The 19681-nt window shown below is 38.6% G+C and overlaps 1 protein-coding gene across 3 annotated transcripts; it reads right to left on the reverse strand.

Annotated features, from left to right (window-relative positions):
• Positions 1-233: 233 nt before the first annotated feature.
• Positions 234-17309, reverse strand: LOC121324215 (feline leukemia virus subgroup C receptor-related protein 2-like). Of its 3 annotated transcripts, none has more exons than XM_041265849.1 (11): positions 15969-17309; positions 12693-12834; positions 9220-9360; positions 8201-8268; positions 7126-7229; positions 5104-5214; positions 4156-4261; positions 3830-3941; positions 3269-3324; positions 2254-2322; positions 234-1342 (listed from the first exon to the last, which is right to left on the reverse strand). In XM_041265849.1, the coding sequence occupies exons 1-10, from the start codon at positions 16557-16559 to the stop codon at positions 2296-2298; spliced, it is 1458 nt and encodes a 485-aa protein (XP_041121783.1). In that variant the 5' UTR covers positions 16560-17309; the 3' UTR covers positions 234-1342; positions 2254-2295. The 3 variants fall into 3 exon arrangements, with proteins under 3 accessions (XP_041121783.1, XP_041121782.1, XP_041121781.1); XM_041265848.1 differs by lacking the exon at positions 2254-2322 and adding an exon at positions 2398-2495 and having other exon boundaries at positions 15969-17307; XM_041265847.1 differs by lacking the exon at positions 2254-2322 and having other exon boundaries at positions 15969-17304.
• Between the last annotated feature and the right edge of the window lie 2372 nt (positions 17310-19681).

Consider the following 19681-nt stretch of genomic DNA (forward strand, 5'->3'; position numbering starts at 1 on the left):
AAGCCAGCAGTGTGTTTGATTTATTGTTTACTGGTATACGAATCACAACCTTTTAAAAAAAAAAAATAAATAAATCCATAAAAATAAACTTAAATTTGTTTTGTATGTAACTTAACAGTTAAACAAATGATGGTTTTATAAATTCAAGGTTCAGTTTAAATTTAAGAAACTTTGACATTTCCAAAGTCACTGAACTGTATTTTATTACACATAAGACAACTGGACACACAGACTGTTTTCAATGTTGGCTCTGCCAGTTTATTCTAGTACTGTTCTGTACATATCCATAAATATTAGTACATTTACAGACTCCCAATTAAACATAAAAAGTTTAATTTTATATATATGTATGGTTAGGAAGGTAGCTATTAAAAGAGCAGTATGAGGTATGGAGCACAGTAAATGAAACAGGAATTACTCTAAACACAATATTAACTGTAAGGAGATGAATGTCACAGCTGGGTTATTGGGGAGCTCGTTTCCCCTTCAAAAAGCAATAGTAGTCATCTTTGCAGGTTGCTTTGTAGTGCCATCAATACCTTGGTTTCTGCACTCGTGACTATAACCACTTCCAAAGAGTAATATTATAAAAAATAAATTGTACATTATTAAAATAATAACATTACCGAAAGGCTTCATGTACAGTACGCACATCTGGGAATGTATAAAGGGACAGTATTCGTTTTTTCTTTGTGTACAAAAGTGTAAAAAAATAAAAATCCAGACAAGATTTTCATATGAAACACGAACCATCCCACCCCCATAAATTACAAGTTTTAGCCACCAGGTGGAGATGTTACAGTAAGTGGGCTGCAGTGTGGAGTTGCAGTTAGGGCTCTGGACTCTTGACTGCTGGTTAAATTCCAAGTGGGGGACACTGCTGCTGTACCCTTGAGCAAGGTACTTTCCCTAGATTGCTCCTAGATTGTATATAAAAATAATTTCAAACTGTAACAATTGTAAGTCAGCCTGAATAAGGGCAGCTGCTAATAAATTAATAATAACAACTAACAAGAATCAAACATGTTTTAAGTCACCTTTTCAGAAGCATTTATAACAGTAAAGCTACTGTTTATGCTGAATAACAGCATGTTTGCAAATACTATTTTGAATTCCTTGATAGAAATCGTAGGGTCGTGTAAACAAAGACAACACACATTTAACAAAGATACTGGCTTTGTGACCCCATACGCTCATCCCCAGTTTCCTTAAGCTGTGAATACACCAGTAAGGTAAGTTAGAGGAGGGCTGGGTAGTGCGGGATGAGATGCCCCCTCTAAAGCTTTTCTTCCTTTATGATCACTGGAGTAGAGGCCAAATCTTGCAAATCACCTTCCGGTCTCTGTATTACAAGCAAAATACATGTAGCGTTTATTACAAACCCCAGTGGTAAGGCAGAGCATCTCCTCTATAACTTCACTTCAAACTTCCCTTAAGGAGTGTGAACCAATGTTTTAAAATATATTATAAATATAATATTACACAGTCAGCACCAGTAATGTGTTCAGGCTTGGATCGAGCATCTGGAATATCTTTGGTGTGGCCTGTTGGGACTAAAACGGACGGAAAGGGAAGTGTAAAAAACAACGGCCGGGGTTTTTGTTTTTTTGTTTTACTTACTCTTCCAACCCCTAAAATATTATGACAAGCAAAGTTGTTTTTCCCCCCCCCCCCCCCCCCCCCCCCCCCGCCATTTTCAAAATAATAATTTTTTTTTTTTGGCATGCCATGTTTTTCACGTGTTGCAACTTTCAACATCATCCTCACAGAGAAACACACATCCAAACATGACCACGCACCAACACAAAATATCTACGTGGGTTACTAAAAGTTATCGGTGGTACTTAGTGGGTTGTTCTTTTTAAGTCGGTTTTTAAGTCACTACCCTGGATCTTCACACTCCCAATAACCAAGCAATAATGCTTTTGGATGATGAAATCAGGAATACTTTCTAATTCATGGCTAAGACTGTGGGTACAGTTAACAACATAAATCTTAATTAACACAACAATGCAAAAAATAAATAATAAATAAATTTGGCACCAACTAAGTATTTGTGCAGTCATTTTTCATTTGCAAAAAAAAAATTACAGAACTATCATTCAGAACAATTTATCATCCACACCTTTATATAGTTAATCATTTAAGAAATTCAGTAATACTAAAGATAAAAGGTAGACGACAGATCAACAGTTTGGTGCTTCCAATGAAAAAAAATCCTACTTTAGACATGCATTTGATTAGTGGGCATACCAGAAAGTGACACCTCCTCCACTCGATTATAATGACCAGCCATCAGGATTGCTGATTAAATAAAACTGACTGCCAAAGAAGAAATAGTTGAAAGAAATTATAAGTTGGATAGTGTCTGATCATGCTACAGGTGGGTTATCCTACCTTCATGTGCTTTTCGATTGTTTGTTTATCAATTATTCAAGGTTGGCGTGGCTGCAGCAGTGCCCCCCATAATCCCTGGAGCAGTTACTCCCTAGGGACTGGAACAACAGCTAGGGGTCACTTAGGCATTGATCGCAGGAATTAATGGAAAGTGAACTTAGGAAGGTGAGCAATTTAAGCAAAGCAAATGTTGTGCAAGAAAATATATACAATTTAATTACATGTAGCCAATCTGCCAAAGCAGAATGTTAGTACACTGCAATGCATTGATTGTGCTCTGCAGTAACTTGCTCAAATTATTCTTATTAGACTTGGAAATGTCATTTTTTTAATTCGAGAGCATTAGTGAGAATGTCTTCAGGGGTAGTGCCGATTGACAGGGTTACAATCAAAGCAGTGTGGTGTTCTGTCCGCTCTGAACTCAAATATCTGCATGAGATTCTACATTTATCACACGGACACAAAACACAACAACTCACCTGACCAAAACAGGGCTTGTAAAAAAACACCCACTTTAGACAAGTTTCCTTCCCAAACATCATGTACTGGATTAGGTTCATGACAAACCAACTTAAAGCTCACAAGATGAACTCGAAAAGACAAAAGCGAAGGACAAGAGCATGTGGACAGACAAGAACAAACACTTCAGCACAGTCCCGGGGTCAAACAAGAGGGGTTTTCTTTAGCATGAGAATCAAAACCAACAGCTACAGAAGAAACTCCAGATTCACTACAGCAACTTTGACCCAGTAACTAAACATGCACTTAACCTTCAGAAAAGACTGCATGCCAATATAACCAAATACAATCGCATACCCCAATGCAGGCAACATGCATGAGCTGGAGAGCATAATGGTTAGGAGTTACTTACAGTGGGTTCAGTTGACTGGTTGGCCTTTTGTCTGCGAAGATCTGCTTTTATAAAGCCTGTGAAAAAACAGGAGTGAAATCTACATTTTAAAGCTGTTTAAGAGACTATTTGGTTGGGATTTGAAAGGAGTTTTAAAGGATCAGTCTCCAACCTGATCACTACATTTACCTTGGGACACAGCAAGAAACACAGTTTGTCTGTTGCTGTTGTAATGCATTATATAATGAGCTATTACCAAAGCAAACACATTTCTATTAAACTGCAGTCCCACCTACCACCCTCAGTTTTGACTGTCGAAGGGACTGGTACAGACTGCAGATGTTTCGGAGCTTTTATAGATTTGAGCACAAACTCTAAAATTTGCACTCCCAAATGAACTAGGTGGGAAAAGGTCCTAAAGTATTATTTTGAAGTACAGTATAGGGAATACCAGCAAATTCAGAACAATTAATTTTTCAATTTCCATACACCTGGCACTAATGCAAGTTAATATCTGTTCAGCAATGGAGATGTACAGTATTCGGACTTCCTGTAATTTAACAGCATGTACGGTATTATTACCTGTCATAATGGTGCCCAGTAAAAGAAAAACACTGAGGAAAATGTTTCCAGGTAAAGTCCCAAAATTGTCGATGATTTTCCCCTGACTTATGGTAAAAATGATCCCAAACACCTGTTTAAAACAAAATAATAAAAAAAGGAGATGCTTCATGTTAGAGTTCTGCGCAGGTACAGGTTTAGTGTCCACTGCCTGAGGGATACGGATTCAGACTGTTTTTACGCAATAAGAATTTATTATTGAGTTATTTTGTATTAGACATTGTGTTTTTTGTGCTCCAAGCTCTGCTAGCAGAGTAGGTGTTTTGGGCTGTTCAGCTGTACGTTACCTGGGCAGCCATATTGAGGAGCCCTGAGGAGGTCCCTTCTGATTCAGGGTAGGTCAGCTCAACAGCAAACTCAAAGCCTAGGGGCAGGTACCCAGTCATAAAGAACCTGGAAAACACAAGCCAGACACAAGGCACATGCTTGAATGCCTACAGACACAATGCTGCAGCAACTCATAATCTCCATGGGAGGGAGCACCAGCTACAATTCAAAAGAACCAGCTGGCTCCTCAAATAAAATATATTACATATCACAGGCACAATATATGACTAACTAAACCAGTTTTTGAAGCTCTAAATTCACAGAAAGTTTTCTTATAACCTAAATTGGACAGTATACTGTTATATAGGTCCTACTGTTTTTTGTTTTTTGTTAAAACATCATTTTAAATGTTTAGAGCTCAACAGGAAAGCTTATGCTATTGCGGACTGCTTTAACCTGCTAAGTTTAATAACCTTCCACAGCTGCCAGCGTAACAAAATCTAATTATACACCATGACAACCAGGTTGCTACGTTGCCATGGGATACGTCAAGATTCACTACAGCTTTTTTTTATTTCTGTAGTGTATCCAATGGAACTAGTTTAAGCTGGAAATCATTTTTGCTGGAAGAGAGCAAAGTAAAAAGCAAAAATATCTAGATTTATTCAGGTATCTGGGAAAAAGTGAAAAGCAACACTTTGAAGGTCTTTTTCTATAATAATGATGTATAACAGTGATGGTTTGTTTAAGTGCAGTGAACTCAGAGGTAAACATTCCAAATTAGAAAATAAAAGACTCTGCAGGCCTTATCGCTTATTACAACTCCAACTATTTACCTCTTCCTCCTGTGTCTGCCTTCTGAAGGACTTACATTTGTAATCAAATTGGAAAGGCAAATTGCCCTAAAGACAATCAAAATGGCTAGCCAAGCATCCAAATTCATCTACTGAAGCCCAGTACAAACTTACCCAAGCGAGCCAGCAGTGATGAACACTACCCATAGATACCCCAGGTTCAGTGTGAACGCGTAGACTACCATTCCAACAAGGGACATGATATACACGACCAGTGTAGTCTTTCTGATGGGAATAAAACAAAAACCAACTGTCGGTCATTACTCATAACTACAGTATACATTAAACACTGTCTGTGACATCTACTTTAAGAATCTAAGCCATGGCATATCTTAATAACTGATGCTAAAAAGAAAAACACAATTACTGGCAAATAATATTTGCATCTGTGTAGGGCAAACGCATTGGCCCAGAAAGATAGCAGTGGAATGAATTCAAAGTGGCACCAAATCATCTCATGCAAACATCAGTGAGACAGTGATGATAATGCAACAATGAAGGAGCTTTGCTTCCTTTTCAGGACTGTCAACACAGTAAGGGTTATAGAGGAAAACTAGCTTCACTGGGTCTCTTAAAATCATAAAACCAAGGTGGTCATTCCCCAGCTGTGAAAATCACTAAAGCTTTTTTTGCATGCGGGATCATTATTGAAATGCTTGGCTCGGAGTATTGACATTTCTGTGGTGTTGATTCTTGTGCAGAAACTGGGACAGCCAGGTTTAAACAAATACCTTTGTTATTCAATGTAAATGTCTGACCCAATTCTAGAGGAGGGCAGCTCCAAAACATCATGTGTCGCTTGTATACAATCTGTCAAACCTATTTTTAAAGTTTTTCTTTTTTTTCCAATGCTTTAGCAGTGCTCCAAACAGTTTAAAAAACATTTATACATATTGAGGGCTGTTAAGTATTTGACAGACTCCTATAAAATGTCATTTGAAAAAGCTAATCTGCTTCCCTGTTCAGGAGTATCAATAAATTACACAGAGAAAGCATGGAACTGAATTTACCTTTAGGGACTGTAAATAGAATCTGCATGCAAGTACCTGTAAACATTTACATAGAAACACCTGAAGAGAATTATGAAACACTACAGGCTCGGTCCCTGGAGTCACAGCACTACCTTGGTATAGAAAATCTACAGCAATAACACAGTGCTGCAATATTATATGCCATTTAACAGCTAAATCCTTTATTGTTTTCAATCCTGGGCAAATCATGCAAACATTGTATGAATCCACCATTCTGTATAATAACTGCTGTGGTAATCCTTGTTTGTTGTTTCAAGAGAAACCAGATTATCTGATAACAAGGAACTAATTCACAACTAGTTAATTATGACAAACAAAATCCTCTGCTCCTGAAGCTGACTGCACGCTACTTATTTCCAAAACACGGCCAAATAAAACTTTCTGTAATCTGCAGTTAAATCCTATGTGCAGAGAACACTGCATTTCTGAATGAGGTTTTCATGCTACATATCCTCAGGATTTATCTGAAAGGACATTTAGATAAAGCCTGTCAGACTCGATTTGGAAGACTTGACTATACATTGTGACACTCAGCTCTCTGGGAACCAACAGAGGCTTCCACAAGAACTTTTAATCCATTTCCCTTGGAAATAAAAATTCTAATGTTTTCTAAGTAGAGAATCATAATTACATGTAGGCAGATTTAGCCGTTAGGGTATCTTGAATGTTAATGTTCTCACACTGTAGTGAACTGTAATGAAAGGTGTTTAGTATACCACTGCTTTTTGGTAGCAGCATTAACCAGTTTCTTCTCCTGGCATACTCCGACCCTAGTCCAAGGATGCACAACCCTCCATCAAATTCCCAAAGCTCAGGGTTGGAAATAAAGCTCCTATTGCATAGCAGTTTCACCCATTCCAGGTTTTACTAGGGGCTCTATCAGCCACAGTGTACAGGTAAGGAGCTCAGGTGTGTCTTAAACTCAAACCAAAACCAGGCATGGATCAAACTGCATACAATGCAAGTCTTATTTCCATCCCTGCCAAAGTATTTATTGGTAGTTTGTCAGTCACAGACTATTATGAAAAATTATATATTTAATAAAACGTGAAAAAAAGATCAAAATTTGCTAAATAAGATTTAAAAATAAAAATTAATGGCTTACTTGTAACTTTTGGTTTTATCAAGCCATATGCCACAGATCAGTGAGCCAACCATTCCAGAAATGACAATCGTGAGACCAATTCTCCCTGCATTGATCTCTTCACCCTGATAATGCAAAAATCAGGTTACGACATTCAGGTTTTAGTGCACTAGCTTCTTTTTACCCAAGGAAAGAAGCACCTTCGAGCAAATAGCTTTAGAAACACTCATAGCAGCAAGACGCTACACTGAAAATACTACCTAAAAATATTGTTAGCAGTGCTGTATTTTAATGATTGTTATCCTCCGTTAATGATTTAACAAACAGAATAGATACAACACCCCCCCCCAGCCCGCCCGAGTTGAAAGCTGGAAGCCCTGAATTAAAATACAATACAATAAAAGTTGTACGCGATATTTCCTGCAGTGACGCCAGCTTCCTGTTTATTAAAACCTCTAATCACAGCGGTGATCATTAAGACAGAATGAGCAGAATCAAAAAGAGCTGCATACAGGACAACTACAACAGCAGGCCATGTTCTCAGCCCAACTTGTGATGACATAAACAGCAACTCTTTTGCTACTGTTAGGGTTATAAAGAAGGGCTTCAGGGGACCAGATTGTTTGTTATCATTTTGGTGAACTTATTTTTAATAACTGTAATACAAAAAGAAAATTAAGTATATGTTATTCATGCTCATATTTAATCTTCATTCTTTATGGTCGATCTTTTGTTTTCCTGCAAGACAACTTCAGCAATACAGGCTTAAAATGTATTGGAAGTCCAGCCACAGCCCTAAATACAAAATTAAAGCCATCTGCCTCATAAAAATGTACCATGACTTTCTGTACAGCCACCTTATGCCCATGTGACATATGTACATCAGTAAAGACAGACTTGCAGGCAGCTGCAGTGTACCTACAGTATACTCCTAACTAATCTTACTCTCAATAACTTATGCAGTAGAATGTCCAAACCAAGATTCTAAAGTGTGGAACCATTTATCCAATCAGAGCAGAGAAAGCACTGCAGCTGTGGTTTGTGTTGCTATATGTAACCTTTGGAAAGTGTAAAATATCTATGGCATTGTACGTACTGGGTAGTGCTCTATAACCATCTTGTTCAGTAGTGTTGATACAGCATAAAAGCAACCCGTATTGATACCTGCAAAGAAAGAAGTCTGGTTACAGAGAATTCGTTACTTGAAAGTGCTGTGTGTATATAGAGGGGAAGTCGAGGGCCATACTTCTCGGATCAACAGCACACCCTGGTACCAGGGGAATGCAGCAAGCATATAGTGATTGAACATATCAAGTATCAGTGCTGTCCATTTAACCAGACTGCTCATTCAAAGCTTTTTAAATGTCTAAATCTAGAACATTCTGCAGTGACTTCTTTCCTGACGATGCTAAACATTCCACTTAAAAGACGCCAATTTATTCTTTTGACAAACTTCCTTGAACGGAATGGCGATCCAGTCCAGCCTTGTATAGCTGGCTGAGAATCTATCCAATCCACATCATTAAACATTCAGGACATTCTGGATATTTACTGATTACATGCCAGTCCTGCTGTAGACAGACAGACAGACCCCAGAGTCCAAAGGATTTGACCTAAAGGAATATTAATCATATGAAATACAAAACATTCCTCGGGGAAACTAGTGACCTTCAGATGGCATCTTACTGGTGGAATGTTCTGTACAAAGGGATCAGTGTTAGTGGTTAAGTGCTTGGATTATGTTTGTGCTAATCCGGACACCCACACTGGAATAACTGACCTAGGACTGAATTGTACGAAATGTATTCACGTGGACTGTGTAGCACTTACAAATATTACCTTAACATTAAGAAATGCAGTAAGCCATTAATATCCCAGTATTGTTATGCTGTGTCAAGCTAATTCAGGGATTCAAATAGCAGTTTGATCCAACCCTCACCTGAGCTTCTTACACTGTTGCCAATCGAGCATGTATTAAAACCTAGAACGAGTGAAACTGCTATGCAACAGGAGTCGTATTGCCATCCCTGTATTTATCTGTCACATGGTTCACAGTCCCTGGAAGATGAACAGTGTCCCCGGTGGTAAAGGGGTGCTGGTGCTGTGCTGGCATACCGTATGTGACGATGAGCAGGATGAAGGGGGGGTTCCTGACGAGCTTCAGGATGGACTGTAGGTAGGAGTACTGCTCACTGGAGATGGCCTGGATAGCTGCCTTTGCCTTGCTGGGTGGGAGCCTGGGCTGCTCCTGGAACACTGAGGAAATGACAGGGAAGAAAATTACAAAAGAAACTTCAGCAAGAACGACATCCTGGACAGGAAGTGCAGGCCATCTGTACCCATAACAACAATAACACAAATACCTCCAAAAAAAACACTGGGGTTTTCTTTCAAGCAACAGCAGCAGATGCGTTTCTTTGAAGCGCCAAGAGAAAGCTACATTAGAAGAGGTGAAATAACAACTTTATAGGCACAGTGGTAACCATTATATGTTATATAAGACACATTCAGTAATAATAATACACATTCTGCACGGAGAACGGCAATCCCGCACAACATAATTGCGACTGCCAGTTTCTGCACTTCAAACAGGGCAATCTAAAGTAATCCACTAAAACTGAATGTGGGTGGGCACCAATTGCCCACAGCATATATACAAAAAATAGCTATGTGGAAAAATTATAGATTAAGACAAAGTTGAACACAAAGCTGGGCCTACCAGCCTTTCCTCTCTGTTAGAACAAACTTTTGTAGACCAGTTTGCACAGCGTGAACACATCAAACGCACAGACCGTAAAATGCAAATCCCACACAGCATAAGAAACAGGTGGCATGAGCTGGGAGAGTACTGCATATTAAAAAAAAAATACTTTAAAACAAGCAAGTGAAAGCTTTGTGAACACAGACCATTAGCTGACACTAGGGCAAGGCTTTTTTTTTTTAGTTTGCACCACAAGAGTAAAGTTCAGTCGATCATAAAACAGTCACCCTGTCGTCATACTGTCCAGCATCACAGCACAGAAGCACACTGATAACCTTTGTTTACGGGCTGGAAGCAGTAATGAAGTTGGCACTCTAATCCCAAGCTCCTAGCACATAAAAGTTGGACATTTGAAATACAAAGTACAAATTGGGTTTCATTTCCTCACAGGGTCAAAGTTCCCAATGAGCTTCACGCAGTCAAACACTGATTTGTCAAAACAATCAGTCTCTGGCTGCAACAGTCAGCTGGAAATTGTTTAGTGTGTGTTGGGAGAACAGGTTGTGTAGATTACAACTTTTTCAGTGCATTCACAAGGCATTATTGTGCACTGTAGCAGTCCAGTCTCCAACAGCTACACACAGAGCTTGATTGCCCTTTGTCCCAGAAAAACATTGCTATTCTACATTGAAATGGGTTGTGAGCTGTCAGAAGATTGCAGATTTATTATTATGTGGTAAAACAAGTCATTATGTACAGTACTGATTCATCCATGATTTTCAAAGCACTTAATCATAAGTTACAATGTATATAAGGAAACCAGGTCGTCGTCTTATCTCTTTGGCTTGAGTAATTTGTCTTGCATTAGAAAAGTGTTGTAATAAGTTGAGAAAAAAAAAAAAAAAAAAAAAGTTCCCCAAATCATATTGCAACAGGGTTATGCTGACCTTACTAAACACATCTTAATTTATTAGTTCATGATTGCTACGTAGCTTGGAGTGATTGGTGCTTAAGCAGCTCCTACTCTTGGAACTTAAATGTATTTAAGAACAAACAAATATAATGTTGAATTGCTTTGGTGATTTGACAGTGCAAAGACAAACCTGACAAGCAACACATTTCGTACATTTTCTTTTATCCAAAAATGAAGACCTTTCCCCTGGTTCATTGATAAAAGCTTTATTCTATGCAGCACGCGCAACACAGCCCTGTTTTTTTTTTTTTTTTATTTCTAAGGGGGGGCAATGTCACTTCAGAAATCCCTTTCACACAAAGGGTAACACAGAGTTTTTGTGTTTTTATGGCTGTTAATGAGATCTCTCTAAACAGACTGGTGTATTTTCAGTACGTGTAACCGTGGGTTGTGTCGGTGGTAGGGATCAATGGCCCTGCGTTAGCTCTGTCAAAGTCAAAGCTAGCAGAGCACATGCCACCCTCTGTTCTCTCACAACCAGAAAACAGCAAGGGCGAATGCCAGACACACACCCCCACTGGCAGATGTTTAAAATGAGAATCAGTAACTAGGCAACACATATGCTGACTGAGGCAAACTACAGGAGTCAAGCTGGACAGCTTCTTCAAACTTCTTTATATCTATTTAAAATTGATAATAAAAATGACGCATTAGCAGCCTTAAGGTACCTGCTCTATAGGAGGGGTATAAAAAAATTAAATTATGAAAACCCTGCAACTCACACATCAAAAAACACTATTACTTAAAAAAAAAAAAAAAAAAAAAAAAAAAAAACACACACACATTAAAAAACAATGCGTTCCAGCTTCGCTTTGCATTCACCTATAGGAGATAGCATTGCCACACTATATTGTAATATTGTATTTCATTCATAAGAGAAATAAATAAATCACATCTTTACATTTAGCGATTTATTTTTGATAATCACTGCAGGATCTTGTGAGCACAGATCTTCATAGAAGACAGCAAACTCTGGGGGGAACTCTGCGCTGTGTTCTTTACACCAAACTTTTTTTTTTTTTTTTTTTTAACCCAGGGTTCCAGGGAGCGAGCGAGTATGGACACTGGGAGTGGAGCTCTATTGGACAGAGCAGAGAACAATGCCATGACCAGCCTACCAGAGAATGGGGCACTAGCACCTGGGTAAAACACCAGCAGGAGGCGACATTTCCCTCCCACCAGGAGTGAACATTTTTTTGTGTTGTGGTGAACGGGACTGTGGGGTACCTTGTGTTGTGTTATCATGGATACCAAGTAAAACTTTGTTGCACCAAATACAGTGAGTTTGTTTAGCCTGCTTGTCTTTACACTGCAGAGTCCGAGCTGTGCAACCAGTTGGGATGAAACACAAACGAGCTGAACGCTCCCCAGCCGATTGTACTGGAGTGTGAAGGCCAGCCCAGTACTCCCTGCATGCCCCCAGTACAGTTTACAGGTTTGTGGGTTTGCTTATTCATTTCACGCCTGGGTTTTCAATGTTTACTCTAAAAATCAGGACAAATGGCATCCCGGCAGTACCTCAATCAGGACACAGGGCAAAGCCCCCAATATTGGGACATCTGGTCACCCTATGCAGTAAGAAGAGATGAAGAGTATATTTGAGTTGAAAATGGCAGATCCAGAGGTTATTGTTGTATTTTTAATTTATTACCGAGTACAAATGGAATGCAATGACGGGTGAAATCAACAGAAATTCTGGCAGAAATGTTCTTAAACTAAACCGCGGTTTGGATCACGCCAGGGGAAAACCACCTGGGGCCCTCACAGCTCAGATATGTCAGTGGTAAAGGGGTATTTGTCTACCAATAACACTTTCTCCCTCCCTATATGGCAACCAAAGAGTCTACCCTGAAACCTACATCATGTGATGTCCAAAACCCATTGAGTTATAAAAAAATAAAATGAATCTCTTACCAAAAATGACAAGGATGAAAAGCAGAGTTGCCATGGAGGCAGTCCCGTAGAACATGATGCTGACATGGCGTGCAAGCTCATCAAAGTCATCCACATTGGGAACAAGGAGAGGAGGAATGAGGAACCCGACAGCAATCCCCAGCTGTGGTGAAACACAGAGAGGAACAAGAGGAACACTTATATTAGCAAATGAACCTGTTTTGCATGTTAGGCCATTCCCGTATTCAAAAGGAGATACAAAACATAGGCTTGTTCTTAAATGATGCAGAATAACAACCTGTTTTTTTTTTTTTTTTTAATATAGCAGTTGACACAATACACTTTTCGCAATTGCCTTACGGATGGGAAAAACAGCTTTATACTTTCTTCACACGCCTACAAGACTTAACAAAAACTTGCTTTAACCCTACTGTCAAATATACATATTTTCCACAAGTCCGTAATAGTTCAAGAACAGACAGGAAAAGGCAAGCCAATACCTCACACTCAGCATAAACCTACAACTGTCATTTATACTTTACCAAGTGTGTTAATCACTTGCTGGCATTGATAGGTGGAGGTTTATACAGTAAATGTTCCAGAGTGGATAAAACTAATATCGCAATAACTTGCAACCCTCTGAGCAGTGCAGTATATTCATGCACCCAGCCATGAGTGGAAACAACTGCAGGATCCATACCCGTCCTCTGTGTGAACATAACTGTGATGCACAGCTCTTCACACCAGCACAACTTGCCAAATGCAACACACCAACATAGGAAGTGGTGACTCTGCCACCAGTTGAGATCGTCGTTCATACTGCAGGATTATTTTGGTAACAGCAGCCTGCTTATAAATATAACAAGCATATCTTAGATCCCATGTATTGGTATATCTTAAATCCAACCAACCCGTCTGTTCTGATCTTTGCTGTCTTTTATTACATGAAGCACAGAGTCAATTAAGTCATTTAAATTGTCTTGCTGTAGAAACCAGTTGAGGGATTTTGTAAAAATATACATGACTCCATTTCCTCAGGTTACAGACAGCTGTTTGGTATGTTCCCTCAAACTCTGGCACTGCCTGGATTGGTACAAGGGGTCCAGAGACCACGCTGCCAGGGCGACTGCTGCTACTGCCACTAGACTGTACTCAAGGCTTTGCCAATAGTCACGTCTGAATGCATTTCACAAACAGCTGTGGCCTTGAGTTTTATCATACTGTATCTGGATTCAAAGTCATTTCTTAGTTTGTTTTAGTCTAGGAAAATGAAAGGCATGGTTTTAGCTTTTAGAAATACAATTCAAAAGCTCTTTACATCCATTTTTTTTTTTTTTTTTACTGTGTTGTTAACCTAGGCAATAACACTATGCATCTACTATGTCTAAACTCCAGCAGTATAGTACACAGTGGCTGGGATATTATAAAACACAGAAAATGACACCCATATGACCAAGTCTACAGAGCGACCAGCTCAACACTGACAGGCAGTCCTGTTCTAAACTCATTAGTCACTTTACTAGGACCCCTTCGTCCCAAAACTTTTTGAGAAACTGGATTTTCACATGCAAATTAGGCTGAAGACAAAACTAAGATCACAGTGAAAAAATCAATTCTGTGTTCTTGACAGAGTCTTCTCTGTGTTTTCTTCTCCACAACCATGGGTTTGCTTGTCTTACAGATCATGCATGTCTGGGGTTAACGAAAACAATTGCAGCTCACTTTATCTGTGGATAACCGCTGCTTTTTGATATGCTAACTTAAATGAGTTGTTGTGTTTCAGATAGCTGTCAGATTATCTTTATAGAGATTAAATCATTTTATACTAAAATTTAAAAGTTTCAAATGAAGGCATCTGGCAAAATCACCTTCAGGCTAGAAAATCATACATCCAATCTATACCCGCTAAACCCTAAACACCTCATCCTGGAGGTAAGGACTCTCACCTGCACTCACAGGGCGCCTGTCCAGTTGGGATGAAACACAAACGAGCTGAACGTTCCCCAGCCGATTGTACTGGAGTGTGAAGGCCAGTCCAGTGCTCCCTGCGTGACCCCAGTACAGTTTACAGGTTTGTGGGTTTGCTTATTAAGCAGACCAGACTGTTCAGGGGACACACTCAAGCAGGACAAGACGATGTAAAAGTTTTGACAAATTGGTCTGTCCAGTCTGATCGGTTAGAAAAGGACTTTTCATCAGATTGCCCGTCAACTGTTTTAAATTTAAATCTACCGATTACTTGCCTTCTTTAAGCCTGGACACTTTTTCCAGCTGGTCTCTTTTTACATGCGAACCCCATATCAAACACAAATTACGAAACCTTTGTAAATTAACCTAAATTTCCTTCCAGAAAGAAAATTAAAAAAATCACATTGTCCACTTCTACAGTGTTACCAACCTTGTGTATATCTCCAGAGATAAGCTATTCATATAAAATAGAACCAGTTAAACATTTAACAATATACCTAATCAAGACACCAAATCCTTCCATGTGTTTATTTGTGTTTCCCACCTAATCAGGTGCCAGTCTAGATCAGACAAAGGGCAAGCAGCTGTTATCAAGTGGCAAGCGCACTATGTCATCCAGTCCCAAGGTGTTGCACTAAATTAATTAAAAGAGGAGCTGCGAGTCATATTTGCTCAGCTCATACAACACATTGGAAACCACAGAAAAGGTTTAATGGAGAAGACATCCGGATTATTATGCTTTTTTTTTTTTTTTTTTTCTATTTCCACAAGGCTCAGAATGACACACACCTGCAACAGCACACAATTGTCTGTAAACAGGCTTTTACCAGGGTTTGAATTTGTGTTTGATTAGCCAAAGTGTGCAGGTTAAATAAATAAATAAATAAATAAATAAACATCAGGTGTGTCTGATAAACTCATTGCAAAATCAGGATTGGATCAAACTGCTATGCAATGGGAGGCTTATTTTCTTCCATGTTAATTAATGTGGCATCCCAAACATGCTTCTGTAATACAAAGTTGAATCTCCCTCCACTTTGGATAAGGCGGGAACAGACTTCTTTACAGGGCTAGTGTTTTACAACAATCTGAAGTCCATTTACCAGTGCTGTATAAAAACTCTTCAATTGATTTTATGATGTGCTGCGGTTTGATATTCTGTAAAGTATCAAGTACCCATTTTTTTTTCAATGGCACCAACTTTTGCAGGAGTTTTCAACAGAAAAATTAATTAACACAATGGGTGAAAAAAAATCTCCTTAAACATTCACGCAATCTAAACGTGGAAATTTAACCATTTGGTAAAAGAAAACGCATAGCATACTATACCTGGTTCCCAAAGACAGCGATGGAGCACGCAGTGGACACCTCTTCAGACCCAAACCACACTGATGCGATCCGAGACGGCATTCCAAGGATGAATACCTGGGCCACCGAACACATAAACTGCCCGAAGAACGTGACCCCGAAGAGGTCCGGTCTGACGCTGGCTGTCTTGATCCATGCCCCTATACAGTTCAAAGCTGACCCGACCAGCGCTATGACTCGCAGCCCCTTTTTATCCAACAGCCAAGTTACTGGGAATATCAAGGGGATATAGGTGCACATATAGATCATGGACATCCAATCTATGGTAAACGAGGTTACGCTGTAAAACTTCATGAATATGTTATTAATGATCCCGTATTGAATCCATTGAAATGAGTTGCACATTGAATAGGCGCTGAAGAGAAAGACTATGGCCCAACGTCTCTTGTAAAGCCGAGTGGTGGGTTCCTCCTCAGCATTCCCATTTGCTAATTCCTGCGTCTCTGGTGCGGTTTCTGCGTTTAGTGGCTTCGATATTTTCACATCTTCCAGACTGTCACCATCCTCATTTTCTGTCAGCTGCCCTTCCAAATATGTTACCTTCTCGGGCATTGCTTAGGCTAGGTGTAATAACCCGAGATCCAAGATGCAAGAGTATAACTTTAACCACGGTGTCTTTATTTGAACTGCATTATATACATACACATTCACATTACTACACTAGGTTTGACAAAGCGTTTACACTGTACCAGCACAGCACCGTGTGTCCCTTGAAAATGTTAAACTCCTTTTATTTCACTTTGCTGAAGTACTTACCAGGGCACGGGATACTGTCTGTGTTATTATGATATGGTACCACGTAGCGCGTGCTTCTAGTACTCGGTTTGTCCTCAGTAAGTTTTTTTTTTTTTTAAAGATTATACAGAAAACTTTGAATGCCCTCCCTTAGCTCGCATGTTTTTTCAATTGTTTGCTACCTGCGTCAAATTTACTTTAATAAACCATCAACGAATACATCATTATTTTTATTTTTATTTTTTTTTTTTATTTATTTTTTTTAGTCAACTTCTTCAAAACGAACTTCCACTTGTGAAAGTCGTCGTTCGGAAGGCCCTCTTTCTCCTAAACTCGACCTAGTTTGATTTATTAAAAAAATAAATAAAAGTTTCAGTTTTAGTCCTGTATTTAAGCTTTCTCAAGTACAAAAACATAAATATTCTCGTCTCCCCTTCCAACCCCTTCCCCGTCTGTTTTCTATTGCATTGCAACACCGGCAAAACTTAGTCAATCTAACCCACGTGGTGCGACACTATACTCCGCCTTCCAAGAATCCAGCTGGGCGCAGCATAGTAGCAGAGTATTGCATTCGTATACTACTTATTACAAAACTAAAATACAGTAGGCTAATGGTCAGTTCAATATTTTTTCAAACTCAATTTACTTGAATACCCGCGGAATAATTTAGCCTGTTTTACACACGATTGATCGATAGCGAATTATTTTATATGAAAAGCGAGGACATAGTTTTTCACATCGGACATCTGCAAATACCAGTGAATCTATAGAAACAAAACATAATTTTAAACAAAGCAGGAGCGCTTTTATTTGACTTTCTCTGAGCTGCGCAGATTTTTACTGTCATTCCCTGTGGCAGTCACATGTTGCAAAAGTCTTAATCAAAATATAATAATACAAGTAAAAATATTTAGATGCTTTTAGCAAATGCATATTAGGCATAGATTCATCTAAGTACACGTGCTTATCAAAAACAACGGTTTAATAATGTTAAATAAACACAAAACGCACACAGACAAATACAAAAATAACCTTACCTGCCACAATCATGGTAGAGCGGACCTTTGCGGTTCTACAGATTTTATTACAATCACGAAGATGCTAACCTCGTTATAAAATACACGTGTACAAAAATAATGTAGTAACATTTCAAAAGAATATTATTCATAAATATTGCAGCCTGACAATGATCCTAATGAAGTTTACACCCCTATCACAGGCAGTGGCAGGATCCAAAACGTTCCTTTTAATTAATAAAAGTACACATTTCAAAAAGTCGGGCTTTAAAACTACAGTACTTATTTACATGTCTCTGTCGCACTTATATTAAAATTATACTGCTCATTTCCTAACAGTACAGTATAACGCCTGAAAGTGTTGCATAGATAGAATCAATGTTATATCAATAATAATAATAATAATAATAATAATAATAATAATAATAATAATAATAATAATCCTATAATTATTTGGCATTTTACGTAGAACATATAAAGGAATCAAGGAAAAACAAAAGTTAGATTTGACAATAATGAACTTACCACCAAAGCTCTTCATGATGGGCGTTGCTTTTCCTTGCAATTTTTAGTTTCATTCTTGTCAGGTAAGCTATTACCTATTATATGAGGGCCTCTAGTGGTTGCAAATCTCACACATCTGCAGTAATTAACCGTATTCACAAAGTGATTATATTTTGTTAAATATGGCAAATATGTGTCATTAGCTGGTCATTATCAGATCAGTGGTTTTGGTTTTTGTTCACTAGCGAAGACAGAGGCCACTTTGACCTACTTGCAATGGACAGGTGTACATCAAATACAATAGGAGCCAAGTTTGTGCCTAATTGTTTAATTTTACAATGTTTTATCCAAATTGGATCCCTGGTTCTACTTCTATCGAGTGAACGTTGATAACAGATAATCGGCTTGGTATTCTGTGACCTGAACCTGGAGGTCAAATGCCAAAGGTTTTCCACAATTCTTGTACAGTCTACCTGTTTGACAATGACCTCCATACAGTGGCACTGGAACCATTTTTAAAATCGGGGCGATGAAAGCCATTGAACAAAACTGTAACCCCTGGATATGATTTTGGTATTCTATGCCCTGCACTGCGGGCTGCAGATAATCATTCTAAAACTGGCTGTTTTGAATTCAAGCTATTTGACCTCCACATTCTGTGTGATTGAGACACTGTTGCTATGTGGGTAAACTGTTGTGTATGTAAATGTAAATGTAGGACATTGCACTGTTACACTGGGTAATTGTTTTTTTTTTTTTTTTTTTTTTTTTTTTCAGACCAGAACCAGGTGTCATTTGTGTAAGTCCATGGCACAAATATCCCTTTTGGTGTTGAAATGAAGGAGTTTGTGTGCAGCCCATTACCGGACACGTTACGTATACTTGTTTTCTCACACTGGCGCACTGTTTAATATTCAAACAATGATATTGGCTCATCGAATAATGATAATATCGGCAAGCTCTGTACAAATTTACTAATCCTCTTATTTTCATTACATCCTTTTATCTATCTTTAGATATTCTGTACATATGTTCTGTGGTGAACCTAATTAATAAACTTTCTTGAAATCTTCCAATAATAATAATAATAATAAAAAGATCAATAAAATATTATTACTACTGCATTAAGCTGAATATCTCCCATTTCAGTGAGGGACTGCATGCAGATTGGGAGGGATGTGGGGAACACTGATAAGAGTTGATCAGATGTCTTTATGTGAACTTTGGGACCAAACAGGATGGGGGTGGGGGGCCTAGTGTGTGGGTGTAGCTGTACCATTATTTGGGGGCGGCCCATCAAAAGCTAATTCTTTCCTTTGTTCTGTCACATCAAATTACTTCAAACATAGGAAAGATTAGGTCATACTGTATGCACTGGAATTTGCATGTGTTACTTGAAAACGTAACACTTATATAATT

The sequence above is a fragment of the Polyodon spathula genome, chromosome 12, assembly GCF_017654505.1.
Source record: "Polyodon spathula isolate WHYD16114869_AA chromosome 12, ASM1765450v1, whole genome shotgun sequence".
In the NCBI taxonomy this organism is placed as follows: domain Eukaryota; kingdom Metazoa; phylum Chordata; class Actinopteri; order Acipenseriformes; family Polyodontidae; genus Polyodon; species Polyodon spathula.

Coding starts and splice junctions, on each gene's coding strand:
- LOC121324215 (XM_041265848.1), bottom strand. CDS start 16,559: ATGCCCGAGAAGGTAACATATTTGGAAGGGCAGCTGACAGAAAATGAG. Junction 8,269..9,219: donor CCTGCTCATCGTCACATACG/GTATGCCAGCAC, acceptor CTTTCTTTGCAG/GTATCAATACGGGTTGCTTT. Junction 3,325..3,829: donor ACTGGGCACCATTATGACAG/GTAATAATACCG, acceptor GTTTTTTCACAG/GCTTTATAAAAGCAGATCTT.